General features: G+C 60.3%; 1 protein-coding gene across 1 annotated transcript; it reads left to right on the top strand.

Annotated features, from left to right (window-relative positions):
• The first annotated feature begins 3,385 nt into the window (after nt 1-3,385).
• LOC122392313 (homeodomain-interacting protein kinase 2-like) lies at nt 3,386-22,008 on the top strand. The gene is made up of 21 exons (XM_043387026.1): nt 3,386-3,477; nt 3,692-3,899; nt 7,085-7,240; nt 8,172-8,333; nt 9,118-9,252; nt 9,728-9,946; nt 10,416-10,590; nt 12,129-12,352; nt 13,086-13,274; nt 13,470-13,730; nt 13,913-14,029; nt 14,433-14,498; nt 15,152-15,325; nt 15,566-15,836; nt 16,094-16,189; nt 16,378-16,552; nt 16,962-17,048; nt 17,583-17,732; nt 18,056-18,553; nt 18,823-19,047; nt 20,148-22,008. Exons 2-21 carry the CDS (start codon nt 3,834-3,836, stop codon nt 20,332-20,334), a joined length of 3,633 nt encoding a protein of 1,210 aa, XP_043242961.1. The 5' UTR covers nt 3,386-3,477; nt 3,692-3,833; the 3' UTR covers nt 20,335-22,008.
• Nucleotides 22,009-22,309: the final 301 nt, after the last annotated feature.

The raw sequence follows: 22,309 nt of genomic DNA, 5'->3' as shown, positions 1-22,309 counted from the left end.
TCAGACGGCGAGGAGCTGGTCGGCGCGGAACCGCCCGGCGGGCCGACGACAGTGGCCGAGCTGACCGGCGGCCGGCTGCTGACCGTCCGGCCCGGCGAGCGCGTGCTGCGGCTGGAGGGCGCCGGAGACGTGACGGCCGGCGCCGAGCAGACGCCGGTGACTCTCGGAGCCGCCGCCGGGGGCCGGGCGCGCCCCCGTCTGACTGTCAGCACCGGGAACACTGCCCGTGCGGCGGGTGGTACGATTGACGCACTAGAAGCGATGGGCAACTCGAGAAATGCACCCCGCTGTCCGAGCGGCCGCACTCCTGTGTCGAGAGGCGCTACTGGCTCACGAGAAAGAAAAGGTCGCGGGCCTAAAAGCAAAGACAGCACACCAGCGAGGAAATCTGGCACTCCAAAACTAGCGGTGGGTTTTTCGAAGAGGAGAGTCCGCACTTTGAAACACAAAACCAGCACCTCAAACGATAAAATCAGCTCACCTAAGGGCAGAGCAGCTACCGCAAAAGGTAAATCATGCGCGCCGAAAAGCAACGCAAGCACACCCAGGGGCAAACCCAGCAGTAAAGGGAACGAATACGGTGGTAAGAATACTTCTAAAAGCAAAAGTGGTACTCCGAAAAGCAAAGCATCGAATTCAAAAGAAAACGCCGAGGTCCTCTACGGCAACGCTTGCAAGTCGAGGAAGAAGGGCAACAGCTCAAAATCCAAAGCTGCCACCTCTAAAGATAGATCTGCCACCTCAAAAAGTACCGCACTTAACTGGAAAGCTAAATCCAAGGACAAAGCCAGCACGCCAAAGCCCCAGGGCCGATCACCAGTAGGCGCGTCTCGATCGTGTAGGGGTGCTGGCAGTTCGGGAGGCCGGGGGCGCGCGGTGGGACCGGGGCCTGCGCTCGGCGGTGCCGCGGTCCCCACGCTGGACCCGGCGGCGCCCGGCTGGACGCCGTCCACCACCCTGGGGGAGCTGGCCCAGGTCGGCGGCCTGTTCGAGTCCGACTGCTCCCTGGACGACTGTGAGGAGGCGCTGCTGGCGGGCGCCGGAGCCGCCCAGAGGAGGGCAGTCTCCGACTTCAGCAGCCTGTCGCTGGCCACGCACTCTGTCTGTCCGCCGGCTATCCGTGAGCTGGCAGGGAAGTCGCAGGTGTCTCCGCCGGGCGCGCGCAAGAGGAAGCTGACTGACCGGGACGGGCCGGCCTCCGTGTCCCCGGTGGACCTGCCGGTGGACCTGCCGGTGGATCTGCCGGTGGATCTGCCGGTGGATCTGGCCGTGGAGCGGACCCAGTCGGAGGGTGAGTTGGCGCGGCTGGCGGTGGTCCCCGCTCGGCCGGGGCCCGGTCCGGGGCAGCGGCTGTCCGCGGGGAGTGGGACGGTCAGTGTGACGCTGCCGCCGGAGCGGGGGAGCGAGCTGTGCGGGCCGGGGAGTCTGCCGGCCACGTCCGAGTGCGGCTGGGCCGGCGAGCCAGGTGACCCGGTCGGACAGGGCCACTGGCTCCTCGGGCTGAGTGACGGACTGGAGCCCCGGCTGCCCAGCGGCCTGCCGGCGCCGTCACACACCGAGCGGAGCAGTGAGGTGGGCGCGGGGGCTCTGCCGCGGAGCTCGCACGCCGTGCCGAGGAGCCAGCCGACGGAAGGACCGGAGCGCCGGCCCGGGTCTGATCAGCGCTCGGGGCCGCGTGCCGTCCAGTCTGTCCCGCTCAGTCAGGTCGCCGAGAGAAGTCGCGCTCTGCCGTCACCGGCCGGCCGGGCCGGCAGGCCAGTCGCAGCAGCCAGATGGGAACCGCCGCGGGGGCATCGCGCAACTCCCTCAAAGAAGTATCCGTCAACGAAGAGGTCGCGACAGATGATTGTTCTGAGTAGAGTGCCGCCGGGGACCGAGGGGAGGCGGGGCAGATCGGCGGGTACCGGCGCCGGGTGCCGGCCGGCGCCGGACCCCGGCGGCGCCGGGCCGGCAGACTCGCCCAGCTCAGACGACAGTCTGGCGTCTCTGTCGGGCGCCGACTTTGTCGTGCAGCTCCCAGGCCTGGATTAATCGCCGACCGGTCAGGTGGGACCCGCCGGGATTGCGGTGACGGCAGCTCTGGAGTCCTCTGTCTGACCGATCTCTGAGCTGGAACACAGGGGTCGCGGAGCTGGAGCGGGCCAGTGGCGGGCGGAGCGTCTGGGGGCGGCTGTGTGGGGGTTGGTGTGTGATCCTCGGCTGGCGGGGCGGCGCCCGATCCCCGTCCGCGGAAGGAGGGCGCTGATCTCCGGCGGCGTCTGTGGGTGCCGCAGCGCTCACGGCGGCTGGCTACATGTGATGGTGTGTTCATACAGGGACCGGAAGTGTGGCTGTCGGACGCGGCTGGCGATATTAGTTCCAGCTGATTTAGGCGTGCAGGCCATGGGGGAACGTATGCTGGTCATTGTGGAGTGAGGTGGGTGGGTGATTTATAATGGCGATGAGTGTCATTTACTGTACAAATGTTTTAGGTAGTGTCTCCTCGCGACGCAAGCCCGCTATCTTGCAGCACTTTCTAGCGGACTGGGCGAAGTACGGTCTGTGCTTTGTATGTGACGTGTCCAGAGGCTGTGGGCAGCATTCAGGCGGAGTCTTACATTATCGAGAGTACGGATAGTGGCTCTAGTGATTTCCTCTCCGCGTCACACAGGACTCGGCCGCCAACTGCATGGAGGCTGCCAATATTTATCGCGTGTATGTACCTAAGCATCTGTCCTTAAGGACAGATGCTTAGGTACATCTGTCAATTGACAAGTCAGGGACAAGTCAATTGACTTGTCATGTGCTTGAACCGTCTCGTGAAAGTTGAAATAAACCTTCCAATGAACTCAATGTAGTTCTAATATTGTTTATTGTGTGCTGAGCACGATCAGACGCCAATGAAGCACTTGGGTGCTGGTATCTGAAGAGCATACAAGCCGGGTCCACCCTGTGCCGATCCATGCGCCGACGATTACGTGCGACTGCGCTGACACCCAGTGGGGGATGGTGTAACTGCTTACAATCTTATTCAAAGATGTCGCGCCCAACGCTACCGAAGTGTCAGTTGTGCATGTTTTGTTTTCTGATTGAAAACAAAGAACAATTTACAAAATCCTGAAAGTAAGCAATGTATACGTTGAGTAAAAAATTCTTAGCCTGCATATCGCTTTATAGGAGATAGGAGAGAAATAGGCACCAGGAAACGTCATTATTTTCCATGCTGCTCGAATTTTGCTGATTCGACACTTGCCTATTTTCATTCCTTCTCAAAAATTAAATAATAAAATTTAAAGTTTTCTGAAAAAAAAGAAATACAAGGCGAAATATATGAAAATTGTGAAACAAGAACAAAGAGAATAAAAATACACAAATGTGAGCCACGTATTTGTCTGACAACGAGAAATGTTTTCCCGCTAGATGTCGGTTACTTTCTCCTCGGGGGGAAAATGGCGTTTCTGTTTGGGTCTTGCGTGGTCATCAAATGAAGTTTAAAAGGTAAAACAATTCGATTTGTAGCTCTTTCCATAAATCATGTGTTGTTGTATACATCTGACATATTGATGTGATCTTCATTGTAACCTCTGTCAATCATAGGGCAAGGTTATTGCCCCACTTCTATTGCGTTGTTCTCGTTGGTAAACAACGTGGTCGTGTGCCACACCGTTTTTTTCTGATAGCATTTTTGATGTGTTTGATGGGTTTGTTCCAGAATTCGAGATGGGGCTGCATTGAAGAACTGATCACCTTCCACTGGGTGTGTTGGTGCACCAGCACCTGTGGCTGTGTGTCCACTGAACCATTGTGGAAAGGTGGTCGTGGACAGAGTGGTGGCATATGTGGAGGACTTGGTGATGAATGCTCACCTTGTCGTGGATACAGCAAGTAGTAGTAGCAGCTGTGCCCCAGGAGGTTTGCATGTAAGTGGCATTTTTTGTACAGCTGCTGTGGTGTGTTTTCCATTGTAATCATGTTCAAAATAGGTCATTCCGACCACAACAGGATATTCATTTTGTCCTAGTTTATTGCATAATCAGCTGACACTGAGGCAACCACATTTTATTCAATTTTTTGAAACCCATTAAATGAGTTTGAGCCACAAGTGCTGTGGAGCGTCAAAGTCATTACACTTTGTGGCTTGTGCGCTTACCTTCTAGATTTTCGCACAGTCGTAGATGGTAGTCGGCATGCCCTAAAGCCCCAATAAACAAGCAAAGCACAGCCTTTGACCTTGATGCCCTCAGAAAGTCAGCTGTCATTAATGGCAGTTTTATTGGTCAGCTTTGACTAAGTCTAACTTTGAGCTTGGCAAAGCTCCATAGGCTTTGCCTGATATAACAGGCGAAGCTCCATAGGCTTGCATATTTCCCATAAACTCAAGCATAAAAATTATTGACATTTACTTAAAAGGCCTCAACCAAGCCAAAACTGACATCTCCTAATCTGTTTGGCAAGGTGTCAGGTACTTTTGTCAATGACTACCAGTCTATTGTTATTGTGCGAGGAAATAGCATTGTTGCTCTATGACCTCTTAGAAGTGTTCAGGATGCACATTGACTTAGCTGAAATGATGAGAGCTTTTTCGGTACCCTTACAAACCAACCTTGATGTGCTCTGGCTAAATGATCAAAGTATTCTTGTGATAATTAGGTGCATTCTATGACTATGGGTAATATCAATTGAATTTCCATATTTGATTCTTAGTTCTTACATTAAGTTAGCCTTAGTATGGTTTGTTTATCTGCAACTCATGAATAATGCTCATGCAGATGTGTTCTGGTAGGGTTAATGTTTGAAGTATACAGTTGATCTAAATTATGTGCTTAGGTGACCCTCTGGAATTGCCTCTGGGTTTCTTTTTGTGTCTGGTCATTGCTAGGTGGGGCCATTTGTTTATTCATCAAAAGGTGTCTTAAAGGGACCCTCCCACCTTAACATTAGTTTTGAGTTGAGATAGCCAAGTTTGCGGCCAGGCTCAGAAACCACCATTTATCCTGGTCGCAACCCCCGCAGCTTTATAGTGTTCAAGAAATTTCTTCCCTTTACTTGCAGGGTGGGACCAGCGTAGTCCCTATCTCTTAACACTAACGGACTATGATGACGTCATCAAGCCCATTGACCGCGCGTTATAAAATAAAAGTCTTATATTTCAAAAACGGGTGAATATTTTTCGGTGAAATTTGGTAGATGTTCATTTTCGCTCTTTCTGATTCACGGTACATCACTTTTATGCCAATTCATTAACTTTTTTAAGGTGGGAGGGTCCCTTTAAGGGTGGAAAGAAGCCTGAGGGAGTGTTACCTTATGGGTTATAACTTGACATGTGACATTGAACTATGACATGTGACAGTGACATGCTGTGTCTCATTGAAGCTAGGGTTATGCTGGGCATTGGGCACAGGTATGGATCATGATGCAGTTCTTGGTTATGAATGATGGGATCCAATATGTGCAGGGGTGAAAGACAAACTGAACAGTGATTTATTGAATTGTATTCAGTGTTTTCATTTAGGCTGAAATGAGTATAAAATAATGACTAGGTTCCAGTGAAGTGTTTTCATTGCTTGTTCCTGTATCTGGGGATACGAATGCAGCTGCCCCGACACGGCCTGTCACTGGCCGCGGTTCGGCCGGCCGTCGGACGCGGTACCGCCGGCTCGGTGTCGCGGCAGTGATGTGATATACTGAGCGCAGCCGGGTGGCGGCCGCCGTTTTTGTGGCCGTCCGCTGCCGGCCGGCGTGGGAGATAAGGCCCACGCTGAGACAATCCAACTCCGGCGCCGGAACCCCTCCTCAGCCCCGAGCGCCGGGACCGACGGCGCGACGCCCCTGACGACCCGCCACCCGCCCGGTACGGACCCTCCTGTGAGTCAGCGCCTCCTAAAGGGTGTGTGTCGGTCAGCGGGGGTGGCGGGCCGGTCGGTGTCGGCGGGGACCGCCCGTCCCCGGCTGCTCCGTGCAGTGGCGGCGGCCGTACACGGGCCGCCGCGCGCAGCCGAGTCGGGGTGAACAAACTGTCGGCGGTATTGTGTGTCGGCGGGCCGCGGCGGCTCGCCGGTCCGCGACCGGCCGCAGATGGACAGCGCCGATTGTCGCCACCCGCCCCTGCATCACCCGCCGGCCCGGCACTGGCGCCGTCCGCTGGCCAGCCAGCGCGACACCCGGCCACCCCGCCGCTCGAAACCGATCAGCGGGAAATTGGGTTTGCCACGGACCACGACACCACTCCGCGCTCTCTCCCCTCACTCCCATATCGTCTCTCGCCCTCTCCCTCCCTATCTCTCTCTCTCTCTTCCCTTCCTTCCCCTCTACCTCTCCGTTTTCCTGCCTCCAATTATTGTCCGTGGCCGGAGAATATTCGCCCCGGGATGTTACGCGCGGGTCGGCGCACCTCAGTACGGTCTCATCCGTTTAGTGTCACGTTAGTGACGCACTAGACTAGGTGCAATATTTCTCTGCGATCGGGCCGCTAGTTTTATAACATTGCGTTCGTGCGAGGGTCCGTCCGCTGCCGCTCACTGCTCAGACTGTCCGGGAATGGTGGGCTGGAGATGGGTACAGCGCGGTGTCGATGTTTGGATACCGCATGCAAGGATGCAGTGTAGTCGGCGGCTTATCTGTAACAATCTTGGTTTTTCCTTCGATTGCCAACGGATACGGTCTGTTGATGCTGATCGATGTCACTGTGTCGCAATAATATTGCTTTTATGCTTGACCCGTTTAGTTAATTTTCCATCCTTGGATTGAGATATTCAGTGGCCATGTTTTGCATGTGGTTGGAAAATTGTCGTGCCGGCGTGTTTGTCTCAGTGTATTCGTATCTGGTAAACTTATGACTTGAAGTTATACCGTTCTAACGTTAAAAAATCCCGCGACTTACGGTTTTCCTTTCGCCCTGGCCGCCGACATTCGGACTGGTCGGTCACAGCGTGATTCGGCGACGTTTCCAAACGTTTGTGTGTGCTCCCTCCGTCCGCGCCTGGTCTGCTGGTGATGCCGGCACCGTCAGTAGTATTGAGAGGGGCACTGGGTAGGCGTCCCCAGCGTGCCGTCTGACCCGGCCGACCTGTCCTCCCGTCTGACCCGGCCGACCTGTCCTCTGCAGGTGAGCAGCAAGCGCCGGAAGCTGGACGGCTGCCCGCAGGAGTACCGAGCCGACCCGTACGGCCATGTCCCCAGTCCCAGCCAGAGTCACACGCAACAGTCGCGCATGGTGCGCCAAAACGCACGCCTAGATACCTACCAGAGGTGCGGCGTTAAGGTGAGCCGCCCGCGCCCGCTGCGGGGGGAGGGGTCACCGCACAGTGGGACGGCACGGGGAGACGCCTCCCACCGACCGGCTGAGGAGACTGGGCTGCTCAGTGGCGCACAGAGGAGGCAATGGCCAACTCATTCTACTGCCTGACTGGGACGGTTCTTATCGCCGGAATGTTGTAGAGAATGTGTGCAAAGTGTGTAACGTATTTTAGTTGATGTAATTCGTGATTGAAATCACGTGCTTTTTTGTGAGAATACGTGTTGAATTTGGCGCATTATTTGATGACTTCGTCTTCTCTTGTCATTGGTGATACACTGCTTGTAGCTCGTGTTGTTATTTTCAACATTGATTTCACCACTCGCTGGTACGAAATTTGTAACTCAGAGGAATCTAAGAGGATGACATGATCCTACAAACTCGTGCGCTTTATAAACTTTTCGGACTGACAAAAGTGTTCATGACGTGACGGACGGAAACGTGCCAGCCCGTCGGTATTTTACCTTGTACACTGAAGTTTGCCGCATTTAGCAATACACACGTGGGATTTTTGCGCATGCTTGTTATTCAACTTTGCATTATCATTTTGCATCTGCGCCAGCGTCTATTTCCAAGTATCCTGGGAATTCGTCCTGACCGTGACCTTACCTGTATGACATCATTCGCTGATGCCACTTTCGCTTTGTGACGCAAATCGTCCGTGTATTTACGGCATAATCCCTTGCTTGCCTGATCTTTTGCCTGAAGTATGCCTCCAAAGATATGTTGGACCGCTAAGCCCGCAGTTCTCAGGAGAGCTATCACATGAAATGGTCCTGTCACGTTGGCGGACCGCGAGCGGCGGCGGCCCGACAGCGCCGGTGTGGCGCCGTCACCCGGCCACTTCCTGACGCGCGCGGCGCCTCTGACCGCCCGCCCCGCCCCGCCCCGCCGACAGCGCAAGTCGACTGCGAGCCGAGAGTGTTATGCCGGCGAGGAATCGTCGGCCCAAATCAGCACGACGACGTCCCACAGTAAGCCGGCGGCCGCGGCCGGCTCGTCCACCGATGGCGACTACCAGCTGGTGCAGCATGAGGTGCTCTGCAGCCTCACCAACCAGGTGCGTCCCCGGCCGCGTCACGGCGCGGACGCCGACGGTACGGAGCGGGCGCGCTGTCAGTAGGGCTCTGCTATTTTGTGTGCATTTTTTTGCCGTCAGTGTCCGTGCCGCCGCTGCCGTGCTAGGCTCGCTCCCGCGCGCCCCTCTCCGCGGCCCGGGCTATTTCGCGGCAGTCGGCGGGGGCGCCGGGCGCGTGGCGCCTGTGTTCCCGTGTGTTGTTTGGACGGCGTCGTTGGCCGGCCGGCCGGGCCGGGTTATTGTGTGACCCGCGCCGATCCCAACTCGGGATCGCCCGCCCCGCTTTATCGTCCGCCCGGCGCCGATGGCTTGGCTTTCGGGAATACATGCTGGCCCAGCCGGCCGGACGTTAACCTCAATACCTCTCATCGGACGTGAAGCGGCGGCCATTCACGGCCGCGGACAATCTCACTTTGGGGGAACGAGCGGCGCGTCGGCGGCCGGCGGCCGGGACACCCTTATCTCCGTGGGCGCCGGCGCCGGGTGGGCACTGGGCGGCCAGCCTCGCTGACACGCGAGGTTGGGGGGCACCAGCCGGCCGAGGACGCTGCCGCTGCACATTCCGCTGGCGGCTGAATACAATGGATTCCCAGAAAACGCCGTGTGAATGTAATCCGTGTGACCAAAATATTGCGATCTTCTGCTTTTTAGCCTCTGGAACAATATATTTACGCATTTCAATTGAGAGAATCTGTTGCCCCAGTCCCCTGTAGCCCGCAGCCGTGCACCGCCCTGACTCTAACTCTGACCCACTCTGTGTCCGCAGTATGAGGTACTCGAGTTCCTGGGCCGCGGCACCTTCGGCCAGGTGGTCAAGTGCTGGAAGAAAGGCACCAATGAGATCGTGGCCATGAAAATCCTCAAGAACCATCCGTCGTACGCTCGGCAGGGTCAGATCGAGGTGAGCCGCCGGGCTGGGCCGCCGACAGAGTCGCTGTCTCAGCGACCAGCCGCCGCGGCAGTCATTGATAAACACTCGCTGCTGTTTGTTTCGAGTCGGCCGGCCGGCCCGTGTTTTTGTTTACGCCGCTCAGTACGGACGGATGTGTTGCCGGCTGTAACCAGTGAAGGTGTGCGATGCGCCGGTGTGGCTGTCCCGCCGGACTTGCCGTGTGCGCGCCGCGCCGGCCGCTGCGCCGTGTCGGCGCCCCATTGATTTACCGCCCGTCCGTCCCGGCCCAATCTGCCCCGGTCGGTCACACCCCGCCGCCTCTCCGGCTCCCCGCAGCGGGCGGCGGCGGCGGCACTGACGCACCGTACGGAATGGACCCCGCTCAGCTGAGCGGGTGTAGTGTAACTGACGCCACGCCCTCCCGATCTCGGCTCGGCCGGGTCAGTACCTACGGAATTGACACCGTCCCACCGGCCGCCGCCAGGTCTCCATCCTGTCTCGACTGAGCCACGAGAACGCGGATGAGTTCAACTTCGTGCGCGCACACGAGTGCTTCCAGCACAAGAACCACACCTGTCTGGTGTTTGAGATGCTGGAGCAGAACCTGTACGACTTCCTCAAGCAGAACAAGTTCTCTCCGCTGCCGCTCAAGTTCATCAGACCGATCCTGCAGCAGGTGCTGACGGCGCTGCTAAAACTCAAGGTAACTCGCGCGTATCTGACGGAGTTTCTCCCGGCGGTCGCTCTGTAACGGCTCTCATGTCAGCCTGACTGGTGGTGCCCCGACTCGGCCGGTCGGGCTGGTGCGCCGCTCAGTTAGATTTGGACTCGGAGTCCGGCTACATACGGTGTAAATTGGGTCTGGCTGTGTCGGTGCTGATAGAGCAGTCGCCCTGACCGTGAGAACAGACATGCGCGGGGAGGGCCGCGCCGCGCCGTTTGCGGGACCATTTTTGTGCGGCTGGTGTCCGTCAGTGGGTGCCCGTCGCTGGGGGCACTGCCGGCGGTCTGAGCCCTCTGTGGCTGTAGGCCGCCGCCGTCACCTCACCATGAACGGCAGTGTTTGTATTGTGATGAACCCTGAGCGGTTGCCGTCACTGAGCGGCCGCCGGTCGTTCGCTGGCCGCTGTGCGCCCCGCCCCGCTGACCCGGACCGCGCCGCTCGCCCGCAGCAACTGGGTCTGATCCACGCCGACCTGAAGCCGGAGAACATCATGCTGGTGGACCCCATCCGGCAGCCCTACCGCGTCAAAGTGATCGACTTCGGTTCGGCTTCGCACGCCAGCAAGGCCGTGTGCAACACCTACTTGCAGAGTCGCTACTACCGCGCGCCAGAGATCATACTCGGTGAGTGAGATCGCACTGATCGCCAGAGACCATACTCGGTGAGTGAGATCGCACTGATCGCCAGAGATCATACCCGGTGAGTCCATCATGCTTGCCGAAGACTACGCTCGAGTTCCGTGGCGCCATTTGGTGTGCACCCTGTGGCATTTCCGCCGAGGAAGGGCAGGCTGCCGTGTGGTAATGTTTTACCGTTACGGGTAGATCCGCGGAGTGATGCCGCCGATGCGGGACAGGCGGCACGTCCTGTCCTTGTTTGTCGGTATTTTGTAACGAACCTGTATGCCGTCGGTGGGACGCAGGCTCCTATACCGGCGGGGCGCGGCGGCGGGGCGGCGCCTTCCCCATAAAGGGCCAGCGCGGCCATACCGCGGCTTTCCGGTCAGCCGTGAGTCACCGGCATTCATTTGGTAACGGTGTAAATATTCCGGCCCCTTTCGCGGACCGACACCGTGGCGCCGAAGGCAGGCCCCAGGAAAAGCTGCATCGCGCTAGTGAAGCATCCCCAGCTTTTGTGTGGATGTGCGGTGACAAAATTGGCCGGTAAGACATGCGCATTACTTCGCAGTGCGGAGAAAAAGTGATTCAGGTTGCAAGCCGCTGTTCATTTGCTTTGGTTAGAATTTGGACATACTCTAATTCAAATACTGGCATTTCTAAAGAACATGTAATTTTGTATATTTGATTTAGATAGTATATCACAAAACACAAGCTGTCACGGTCTTGGACGGGCTTGCGCGCGGCCATTCAAGGTCACCACGAGTGCGCACCAAGGCCTCCGTCCGGTGTCCGTCCGTCCGTCCGGGCTGTTCCGGTCGGCTCTGGCACGGATCTGGGCGGGAATTCTCACATGGTCGGGCATCGCTGGGACCGCCGGCTGGGGTAGGAATTCGGGTTTCGTGTTTACCATCGGGCGTACATTGTTGGCGTTCCGACCCTTTAAGATGGACACCAGTCGGGCACGGAGTGTAGTGCTGAGGTGCCTGGCGTCTCCACCGCTCTGCCACAGGTCGAGGTGGTGCCTCTTTGGTACGGGGGAGGTGACAAATCGACAGGGCGGCCGTATCTGCCGGCGGTGTCGGTCTCCGAATCCGGCGGTTCCGCCGATCAAAGGCTCCGGCCGCTATCGGCCGGCAGTGCCGCCTATCTGCGGCGTCCCGACCGGGGGCTGTCCGGCGGCCGGCCCGCGGGACGGGCGTACCGGCGGCAGGCGCAGACATAGACCGCGGACTTCACATCCTGCTCCTGCCTGCTCCTTAGCAACCGTCCCCATCTATTTGGAAAATGATGATCGTAAACTCGTTGGATGACTACACTGCATATCGGTGTACTGACACACAGCCTCCTGACAAGCGTTTAATGAGACACCCCTGACACCGTACCGTGCTGTACTGCACCGCCTTGTGTACCGCACTGACAGTTCACTGACGCCGTGCGCTGACCTGTGTTCCGCGCTGACCGTGTACCTACTGACGCCGTACCGTTCTGTACCGTACCCGGCCTTGTGTGCCGCTGACTGACTGTGTGCCGCGCTGCGCCAGGTCTGCCGTTCTGCGAGGCGATCGACATGTGGTCGCTGGGCTGTGTGATCGCCGAGCTGTTCCTCGGCTGGCCGCTGTACCCGGGCAGCTCGGAGTACGACCAGATCCGCTACATCCGCCAGACGCAGGGACAGCCGCCCGAACACATGCTCAACAACGCCACCAAGACGACGCGCTTCTTCTACCGGGACGTCGACCAGAACTACCCGTGCTGGCGGCTCAAGGTGCGTGAGGTCCGGGCCGGGGCCTGTCCGTGTTGTCTTTGCCGGTGGCGTGGACCGTCCCTCGTCTCGGCCGCCGCGGTGCGGCTGCGCAGACCGGGCCCGGTTCCGGTGTCTGCAGATTGCGCCACCGCGGCGCGCTCCCGGCCGGGCCCAACTGCAGTTACGCAACGCCCGGCCGTGTTGTCTGGCCGGGGCTGGCCGCGGCGCCGGCGAGCACCGGCAATAATAGTGCCACGGGACGGGACGAAACTCACCGGACCACGCTGCCAACAGAGGCCCTATTGCCACCTGTGCTCATATTACTAAATGTAAACGGTCTTCATTATGCACGCATTTTGATGTACAGATATTAGAGCCGCACAGGAAATATAGAAGTCAGGGCTTAGCTGTCTGAGACATTGAACCTGCTGGATTTTTTTTTTTCATTTGCTCCTCTTCCTGTCTGGTGGTGTCTCCAAATATTACAATTTCAGTAAACTTTCTGTTCCCTCGACCCTCTCACATCAATTTACATTGCTCACCGGAGTTGTCATGAGTCATGATGGGCCGACCGGAAATGTCTCACGCGTTTTCGGCAGTTACTGCGAAAAATGCCGGTCGTGGTTAGTATGCATTGTTGTGTTCCATCACTCGACTTCTGCCTAGTCTGCCCCCTTTTGTTGACTGACTTTCTAAGCGCGCGAGTCGCAGAACCCTTTAGCTTACCGCCTTGTCTGCCTTCGCGCGCCGACAGACACCCGAGGAGCACGAGTCTGAGACTGGCATCAAGTCGAAAGAGGCGCGCAAGTACATCTTCAACTGTCTGGACGACATGGCGCAGGTGAACGTGCCGCAGGACCTGGAGAGTGGCGAGCTGCTCGCAGAGAAGACGGACAGGCGAGAGTTCATCGACCTCATCAAGCGGATGCTCACCATGGATCAGGTGGGTCGCCGCCGCCGGACCGGGCCCGCGCGGCTGGGAAGGGCCGGAACGTGGGACACGGGGATTGCCTTACCCGCCGTAGTAAGACGTCATACGTTGGTTGCCATTTTGTGTCACTCTGTACTCGGTGTGTGTGCTCGTTCTGCCGAGTGGCTCCCGGTCTCGGCCGCCGAGTGACGCCGCCGCCGCCCCCAGGAGCGTCGGGTGATGCCGCCCGAGGCGCTGAACCATGCGTTCGTAACGCTGTCGCACCTGGTGGACTACTCTCACTGCGCCAACGTCAAGGCGTCGGTGCAGATGATGGAGGTGTGCCGCCGCCACGTGTTCACGCCGCAGCCGGCGGCGGCTGCCGCGCCGGCCGCGCCGTCCGCCGCCGCACCCGCCCAGCTGGTCAACCTGGTGCCCACCAGCGTCGGCAACGTGGCCATCACCTTCAACAACCAGCTGCCCAACCAGGTGAGCCGCCGGCGCGCTCACCACCGACCCAGGGGCCGCCGTCCGACTCGGACTGCGTGTGTGAACTTCCAGAGTCGCCATTGTGATACGGTGCTCGTCTCTGAGTTGCCCATTGGTCTCAGTGGTGTATGTGTGCCTGTGTGCTCCGCGTGTGCTGACGCCCGGCCGCTGTTGGTTCCCAGTACCAGTTCTACCAGCCGCGCACCCAGCGCCAGTACGGCTCGTCGCGCGTGGCCGCCTCCTACCAGCACCAGCTGGTGCCGTCGCTGCTGTGCCCGCCGCACCCGCAGACCTACCAGGTGAGGCCCGCGCCGGCCGGTAGCTAGGGCGGACACAGCCAGCCGCCGGGAGTCGCTTTGTAGAACGATGAACCGTAGATCGTGGGCCTCCTCACTTCTGCCCGCGCAGTTCCTGGTCACCGTCCTGTCGAACCATGATCCTGGTTATCCCATACGTATGCCCGCCCCAGCCAACAGTTCCAGGCGCCGTCCGTCTCAGTCCATTTTTCCGCCCTACTGTCCCGTGAACCCCATCACCCGCCCCGGCCCGCCTGCCGCGGGGTACCCGGCTCGTCCCTGTCTGTCTGTGCGTGTCTCCCACTGTAGAGCGCCTCGGTAGTCTGACACACCCTGGTCTTCCCTCTCTGTCTCTATCTCTGTCTCTCTATCTGTCTATCTCTCTGTCTCTGCCCGTGCGCCGTAGGTGCCCCAGCAGCAGTACGTGCCCGTCTCCATGGTAGAACAGTCCGGCCGGCCGATGCTGTTTGCGGTGAGTACCGACGCGTCTCGGGGCCAGCCGCGGCCTCTGCTCTCCCTCGGGCTGCCGTCCGCATGTCTGTCCGTCTGTCTGTCTGGTCCGACCAGTGACCCGCATGGCAGAGTAGTCGTGGATGGGCCTCGGACCGTAGAACCTCTGCCGCACCTAGAGCTCCCCAGCCGCCACGTCCGCCCGCATGTGAGACGGCGCAAGGCGCCGGCTCGCCCGCCGCTGTAATGGTAAAGACGCTGCGGTGAGGTGTTCCCGTGTGGCTACAAGGTCCGGTGGGCTGGCTGGTGACTGTGACGGCAGCGCTAGCGCTCGGCTGGAGTCGCGTGTTGTCTTATTTTAACGCCACTTGACTGTGTCTGCTGTGCTGGTGTCGCATCGACTGGTGGTCAAGCTTTCTTGCGTCTCGGATGTTGCGCGTATATTTCCGTTGGCTGATTGGACGCTAACCGCCAAACACACAATGTTCTCGCTGAAGTAATGGTGGTTCTAAGTGATGGTGTCCCTCTTGGGACCAGTCGCAAAGTCGTAATCTGCTTCAGATAAGGCATAAGCGCATCGTGGCAGCCGTGCTTGGCCTGCAGTTCATGTTACCTGTTGGCAGCGCCCCTCGCCTGTTGTGCCCCCCTGACGCCCCCTCCCCCGCTGCGCCGCAGAACGGCAGCTCGTGGCCGGCGGCCGGCAGCCGGCAGATGACGTTCGTGCCGTCGTGGCAGCAGCCGGCGGCGGCGGCGGCGCTGCAGCCGTCTGCCGCGCTGCTGCCGGACAGCGCCGACTGGCGGCTCTCGCAGCCGCGGCCGGTGCTCGTCGAGAGCGCCTCCTTCCTCCAGGTAGGCGGGGCGCCGACTGGGGCGGGCCGGAGCGGCGCCACTCGGTGGGCGCCGGGTGTCAGACGGAGGCGAGTGTGGCGCAGAGTGTACCGCACTGGGAGGGTAGCCGTGTTACCGGGCCCGGTCGGCGCGTCTGTTTGGCCGGGACAGGTGGTCCGTGTGACTGGTCGGCGAGATGAGCTGTATGACCGGACGGCGGTGGTCTGTCCGCGGGTCTGACGGTCTGCCGGTGTCCGGCAGGACCAGCCGGGCTCCATGTACCCGGACATGCTGCTGCAGGCCGCCGAGATGGTGCCCCGGCCGCGCGCCGCGCCCGCTCCGGCGCCCGCGCCCGCGCCCCCGCCGGCCCCGGCGCCGGCGCACTGCGGCGGCCAGTACAGCCAGCGGCCGAGCAAGCGGAGCGGTGCGCCGCGACCGCCGGCCGGCGCACCGCACGCCCTCTACGTGGAGAAGAAGGAGCCCGTCTCGCACATCAGCCCCGTCAAAAAGAAGCCCAAGGAAGAGAGCAGCGGTTAGTACCGTTGGCGAGGCCTCAATGGTCAAAATTTATTCATAACGCTCGTTTTTTTTTCGTGTGACTTCAGTGCTGACCGAAGAAACTTGGACCTTCGTCTTATGCGTTTCGGCGTCGTTTGATGACTGGTAAATCTGTCCATTTCCCGTGATACCCCGGCTTATTTTAGGGGCCGTCCCTATTGTTCGGCGCAGCTAAGCATGTGAAAGATGTCTTGATGTTTTGATTATTAACTTTGCTCTCCCTCTCTCCAGGGGACAGCTCGCGGCGCGGCGCCCTCTACGTGGAGAAGAAGGAGCCCGTCTCGCACATCAGCCCCGTCAAAAAGAAGCCCAAGGAGGAGAGCAGCGGTGAGTCTGACCTGTCCTGTGCTCAGCCGGCTGAAAGAACTTCCTTGTGTTCGGCGGTCAGTCTGAGGCTGCCGTCCTGTGCTCAGCTCACCAGTGGACATACCTCTGCTTCGGCCAGGTGTGCGCTGTCTGATTGTTCGGACTGACTGCGGAGCCCGTTGTTGACGTGGTGTTCCCTTGTGTGTCAGTGGACGAGTCTCGGCGCGGCGGCGAGCCCAGCGGCGGCGGCGGCGGCCGTCGGGCGGCGGGCCGGCGCGGTCAGCCGACCATCACCATCCGGGACACGCCGTCGCCGACCGTGTCGGTGATCACCATCTCGGACAGCGACGACGAGACGGTCGGCCGCACGCCAGCTGACAAACAGTGAGTGCAGCCCTCTGGGTGCAGCTCGCCGAACCGCGGCGCTCCACTGAGCACGCTGCTCGTCACTGGCGCGCTCTGGTCTGAGAGGAGCTGCCTACTGAATGCCTATCTATTTTCCTCTCTCATTTCGTTGCATGTATTTGTACTGTGTAAAGTAGGATGTCGGTTGTTCTCTAGGCTAAGCGGGGATGGCGAATCAACGGCCACCGCGACGGTCCGCCATTCCTTCCTCATTCCACGCCGACTCGGTCTGTCCTCCCGTGGGTCCGTCCCGTGGATGTGAGCGCGCGCGCCGCCCAATACTCGGTACTCAGTGCCGTCCGGCCCGTGTCCCAGTACTCGGTACTCGTGCCGTCCGGCCCGTGTCCCAGTACCCGGTACTCAGTGCCGCCCGGCCCGTGTGTTGCAGCGGGAGCAGCGGCCACTCGAGCGTCGTGCTGCCGAGTAGCGCCTGTCCGTCGGTCACCGTGACGCCCAGCGAGGTCGCCCACCACCAGTACGTCACGGCTGGACCCGCTACCCTCTCCCTACCCCCTCCCTACCCCGTACCTCACCGCCGTGGATCAGGACGGGCGGAGGCCCCCCCCCCCCCCTCCCCGGCACCGGGTATAGCGTGTTGCACATATTTTGCAGGTCTGTCCTATCTTACGTGTGCAGTCATTTTTGGTGAGAAATTCAAAAACCGTCGGAGAAGTCGTTCTCATAGGTATTAAATTTGAAGGCGTGTGTAATTCCAGGCCACGTTGTGTCCGGCTAAATCTGAGGCAGTTTTGTCTTATTGATCCGAGGCTGTCTTATTGAACCGAGGTCCCTGCAACGCCTCTGGTCTGAAATATTGGCATTCACACTTCCCCGGGATTTCTCCGTTAATTATTTAGATTCAGACGCTGCCTCTGTCTACGGGTCAGTCCTTTTCGGTCCATTGAGATGTTGTGTGCAGCTGTGCCCTGGCAGTGGGGGCTGCATGTTTCACTGTGTGCACACCCTGTCTGCACCGCTCACTGTGCCCCCCCCCCCCCGCGGTGTGCAGCGCCGCCTCAGTGCTGGCCAGCAGCGCGTCGGAGCGCGACCGGCGCCAGCCGCCGCGTGCCGCCGGCCGCGCGCGCGTGGTGGTGGTGCACGACAGCGACGAGGATACCCAGCCGGCCGTGGCCGTCGTCAAAACGGAGCCGTCGACAAGGTGCGCCGCGCGCCGGGGGCGGGGGGGCGGGCCCGTGTCTGCGCCAGGCGCCGGCTGGAGACCGACCAGGCCTCGTGTCTCTGTGCCGCGCTCGGCTCGGGAACCCTGGTGATGCATGGTGGACAGGTGCCCTTTTCTCACGCTGGAGCATGGGTTTGATAATTGGTTTTCTTTTTTTCTGTAGCCCATGAGATCTGCAAGTGTATCCATCTTCGTGTATCATTTTAACTTTTTAGTCTCGGTCTGTCATATGTAACTGGTGTCGGCGCCTGCCGGCGGTGCGGTCCGTCACTGACACTGTCTGTCTGTCTGTCTGTCTGCAGCGGCTACCACTCGTCGGCGCCCGTCTCGCAGAAGAAGCGCCTGCTGGCCAAGTCTCAGTCCGAGTGTCACCTGAACCAGGCCGCCGCCGCCGCGCCGGAGACCGAGGAGTGGGAGCGCCGCGAGTGGGACGGCCGCCGGCACAGCCTCTACCTGCCGGCCGCCGACGAGCCGCCGCCGCCCGCCGCCGATGACGTGCGCTACGTGTCGGCGCGTCGGGACGAGTACCGCTCGGCCGAGCCGCTGCCGCCGGCGGCCCACTCACAGCCGGCGGCCGGCGCGCGCTACGTGGTGGCGCCGGCGCCGGCCGTCTCCTCGGCGCACCGCGACTACCTGGCGGCGGCGGCGGCGGCGGCCGTCGGGCGCGACACGGTGCTGCTGGCCTCGCAGCCGGCGGGCCGCCCCCACCACGGCGCCGGCCGCGAGCTGCTGCAGCCGGACCCGGCAGCGGCGGCGGCGGCCGCCGCGGCCTACCGCGCCTCAGCGGCGGCCTCCTACAGGTGCGCGCGCCGCTCCCGGGCCGTCCGGCCAGGGTCCTCGGGGTACAGGGGAAGACAATCTGCGTCAGCCTAAATAGGGTTTCGTTCGGTGGTCAGTGGTCTTTTTGGTATCTCAATGGAGACGTTTATGTGTGCAGAAGTGCCTGTGTAGGTCACCGGTAATTGTACACTTTTTGGACCATTGCCGTTTCTGTGTGCTCATGACGTGACTGTGTGCGCGTGTTGTGGCCGCGGCCGCCGTGTGACGCCCCTCCCCCGGTGCTCCGCAGGAACTACGCGGCGGCGCACGTCTCGCCGGGCCCGTGGGTGTCGCAGCCGCCGCCGCTGGCGCCGCTCAGTCCGCGGCTGGCGCCCGAGCTGTTCCGGGAGTTCCGCCGGCCGGCGGTGTACGCGGTGGCCACGGCACAGCCGTCGGCGGCGGCCGCCGCGGCCGCGGCCGGGCAGTACCTGGCGGCGGCGGCGGCCGGCCGCTCCGTGGCGCAGATCCCGGCCGGGTGAGTCACCGACGCACGGGAGCCGACTGTGCGCCGGATGGGCCCGAACAGAGCGTCGCAGGCCGAGGAACGACCACGGCATGATTATTTCGGACATTGAAAGAGTTGCTCACTGTTGAGCTAGACGGGTGCATTTTGCTCTGTGGTGCCGCTGTATGGTGTGGTATTTTGCTCTTGAAATCCAAGAGTAGGGAAAGTGCGAAATAGGCCAAGTATTCAAGGACCATGTTGTAAAACACCTAAGAACTTTCAATGTGTGATACACGAACTAATTTTGCACGAATTTAATGTGAATATACGAGCGAACTGCCAGAGCTTATGTGGATATTACAATTGCTACTGCTTGTCCCTTGTCGGTCCTTATCAGCGGCCGTATATCTGGCTGGGCGCCTTTCGGCTGCCGCTGTATGGTGTGGTCTGTGGTGCTGTGTGCAGGTGTGGTCTGTGGTGCTGTATGGTGTGGTCTGCGGTGATGTATGGTGTGGTCTGTGGTGCCGCTGTATGGTGTGGTCTGCGGTGATGTATGGTGTGGTCTGTGGTGCTGTGTGCAGGTGTGGTCTGTGGTGCTGTATGGTGTGGTCTGCGGTGTATGGTGTGGTCTGTGGTGCCGCTCTATGGTGTGGTCTGTGGTGCTGTATGGTGTGGTCTGTGGTGCTGTACGGTGTGGTCTGTGGTGCTGTATGGTGTGGTCTGTGGCGCTGTATGGTGTGGTCTGTGGTGCTGTATGGTGTGGTCTGCGGTGCTGTATGGTGTGGTCCGTGGCGCTGTCTGGTGTGGTCTGTGGCGCTGTATGGTATGGTCTGGCGCTGTATGGTGTGGTCTGTGTGTTTGGTGTGGTCTGTGGTGCTGTATGGTATGGTCTGTGGTGCTGTATGGTGTGGTCTGTGGTGCTGTATGGTGTGATCTGTGGTGCTGTATGGTGTGGTCTGTGGTGCTGTATGGTGTGGTCTGTGGTGCTGTATGGTGTGGTCTGTGGCGTTGTACGGTGTGGTCCGTGGCGCTGTATGGTGTGGTCTGCGGTGCTGTATGGTGTGGTCTGTTGCTGTGCCCGGTGGCCGTGTGTCTGACTGTGGTGTTTGTGTGTGCCCCTGTGCCCGCAGGCTGCTGCCGCCGCCAGCACACCACAGCTCGGCGCGGCCGGTGCTGACGGCGCACCCGTCCGGCCACCCGCTGCCGGCCCACCTGCCCAGCGTGTTCAGCGGACACCCGCAGGTGGCCGGCGCGTTCAACTACGCCGCGCTCAGCCCGAGCAAGTCGCAGTACCAGCCGCTCTGGCTGGCCGAGTAGCGGCGCAACTACCCGCTCTGGCTGGCCGAGTAGCGGCGCAACTACCCGCTCTGGCTGGCCGAGTAGCGGCGCAACTACCCGGGCCGAGTAGCGGCGCAACTACCCGCTCTGGCTGGCCGAGTAGCGGCGCAGCTACCCGGGCCGAGTAGCGGCGCAACTACCCGCTCCCTCTATCTTGCTCGCTCGCTCGCTTGGGTTGGTTGGTTTTTATGTTGGTTGGTTTTAGGGGCGCGGGCGCGGCCTCGGTGTTTGGCGGTGTTTGAGTGTTGACATTTAGGCTGGCTTTATGTTAGCGTTCGTTCTTAGTCGGTTTCGATGTTGGGTGTGCGCTGTGTAATCATGTAGGCCCGGTGGGCCGGCGCCGCCGTGTAGCGTCTATGTAACGAGTGGTGCCTTGGCCCTCCGCGAGTCCGGTGCTGTGTAGTGTGTAGGTGATCTAGTAGCTTTAACTTGCAATGCTTTCCCATTGCCGGCGGCGTTTCAGAGGTGTGGCATTTTAGATTGGTTGTGGTGTTCGGCGTTCGTTTTTCTCGTTGTTGGACATGATTCTCGGATTGGGGCCGGTGCGTGGTCCCCGGCGCGGTAGGCAGGGCTAGGCTTCTTCCCTCGGTAGGCAGGTTGTCTTTGGCGAGCGGGCCGGACTTTTAATTGGTCAGCCGCGGGCTGCCGGTACATACGGACGCTGTATGTATTGCTCCGGGGGCGGGCGGGTGCCCCAATGAACTAGGTTGCTTCCCTCTCCGGCTCCCGGCCGACCCCCCCCCCCCCCCCCCCTCCCCGGCCGGGCGCGCCCGTCGCCGCCCCGCCGGTCCGCCGCCGCCGACATGCATGCCCTGTGTGGCGGCGGCGTGGCGCGGCTGGAACGGGCGGCGGGCGCCCGGCCGGACCGCGTTTTACCCCTCCTGCGGACCACTTTACGCGGCCGGCCGCCGACAAAGACAGACTAGCATATAGCGCGGCCGGCGCGCCGCACGCTTCAGGGACTGTTCAGTGTGTGGCGGCCGCCGGGCCGGGCGACGGCCTCCCTCCTGTCTCCATTCCACCGGCTCCCGTCCCGGCCGCCCCCGGCCGCGCCGCGCCGCGCCCGCGCGCTCGATAATCAAATAGTGCGGCCGGCCGGAGCGGGCGCGCCGCCGCCCGGCTGCCCCCCGCTCCACCGCCCCTTCGGCTACTACTCTCCTTGTGATCACACGTGCACTTTCACTACGCTAGCTAGAGAAGTTTTGCATAATAGTCTATTTTTCATATGTGTGATCCGGGGCGGCTGTGCGGGCGCCGGCGGCTGCCGGTCCGGCTCGGTGGGGCTTTGGTAGGGGCGCGGCCGCCCGTAGTCACTGTAGCGACGCGGTCCGCCCGGGGCGCCGCCGTCCAGTTCTTCAATGTGATTTTTGCATTACGTACAAACGTAGCGGTTTCACCTTTGTATTAATACCTAGCGGTGTGTGATATCTATATTCTGATTAACCGGTGGCGGCGGCGGCGCGTGAGCGGGCGCTCCGCGCCGCGCCGCCGGCCGTCAGTGTACTCGGCTCCTGTGTGGTAGGGGCGCGGCTGGCCGGTCGCCGCCGCGCCGCGTAGCTCTCTGTGTGACGGCGGCGCGCTCGCGGCCTCTCCACCTTGTGATACGCTGCCGCCGCCCACGGTATCGGCAGGTAATAAATTGCAGTGGCAGAATTACGCTGAGCGCGTCCGTTTCCTGGGCTGGCCTACCGGTGTCTACCTTTGGCCCTGCGGCTGGCGGTGACTGTCCGACTCCGGGAACGAGGGAACATGGGGAGGCACCAGGGGCGCGGGAACTACTTTCCGACTGGGGGGGCACACCATAATAGAGATTAACCTAGGGTACCCCCAAATCTAGTTTTCTCACCGGTTTTAGGCCACTTATCTTTCACCCCTCGGCTTTTTCAACAAAAAAAGAAAACATTTGCAAAAAAAAGTAGTATTCCGTCTCAAAGCTGTGGGGGCACGGCCCCAG

Source organism: Amphibalanus amphitrite, unplaced genomic scaffold, assembly GCF_019059575.1.
Source record: "Amphibalanus amphitrite isolate SeventyFive unplaced genomic scaffold, NRLGWU_Aamphi_draft 000481F_arrow, whole genome shotgun sequence".
Lineage (NCBI taxonomy): Eukaryota > Metazoa > Arthropoda > Thecostraca > Balanomorpha > Balanidae > Amphibalanus > Amphibalanus amphitrite.
The sequence above is the reverse complement of the archived record's forward strand: the minus strand, read 5'-3'. Positions and strand labels throughout refer to the sequence as shown.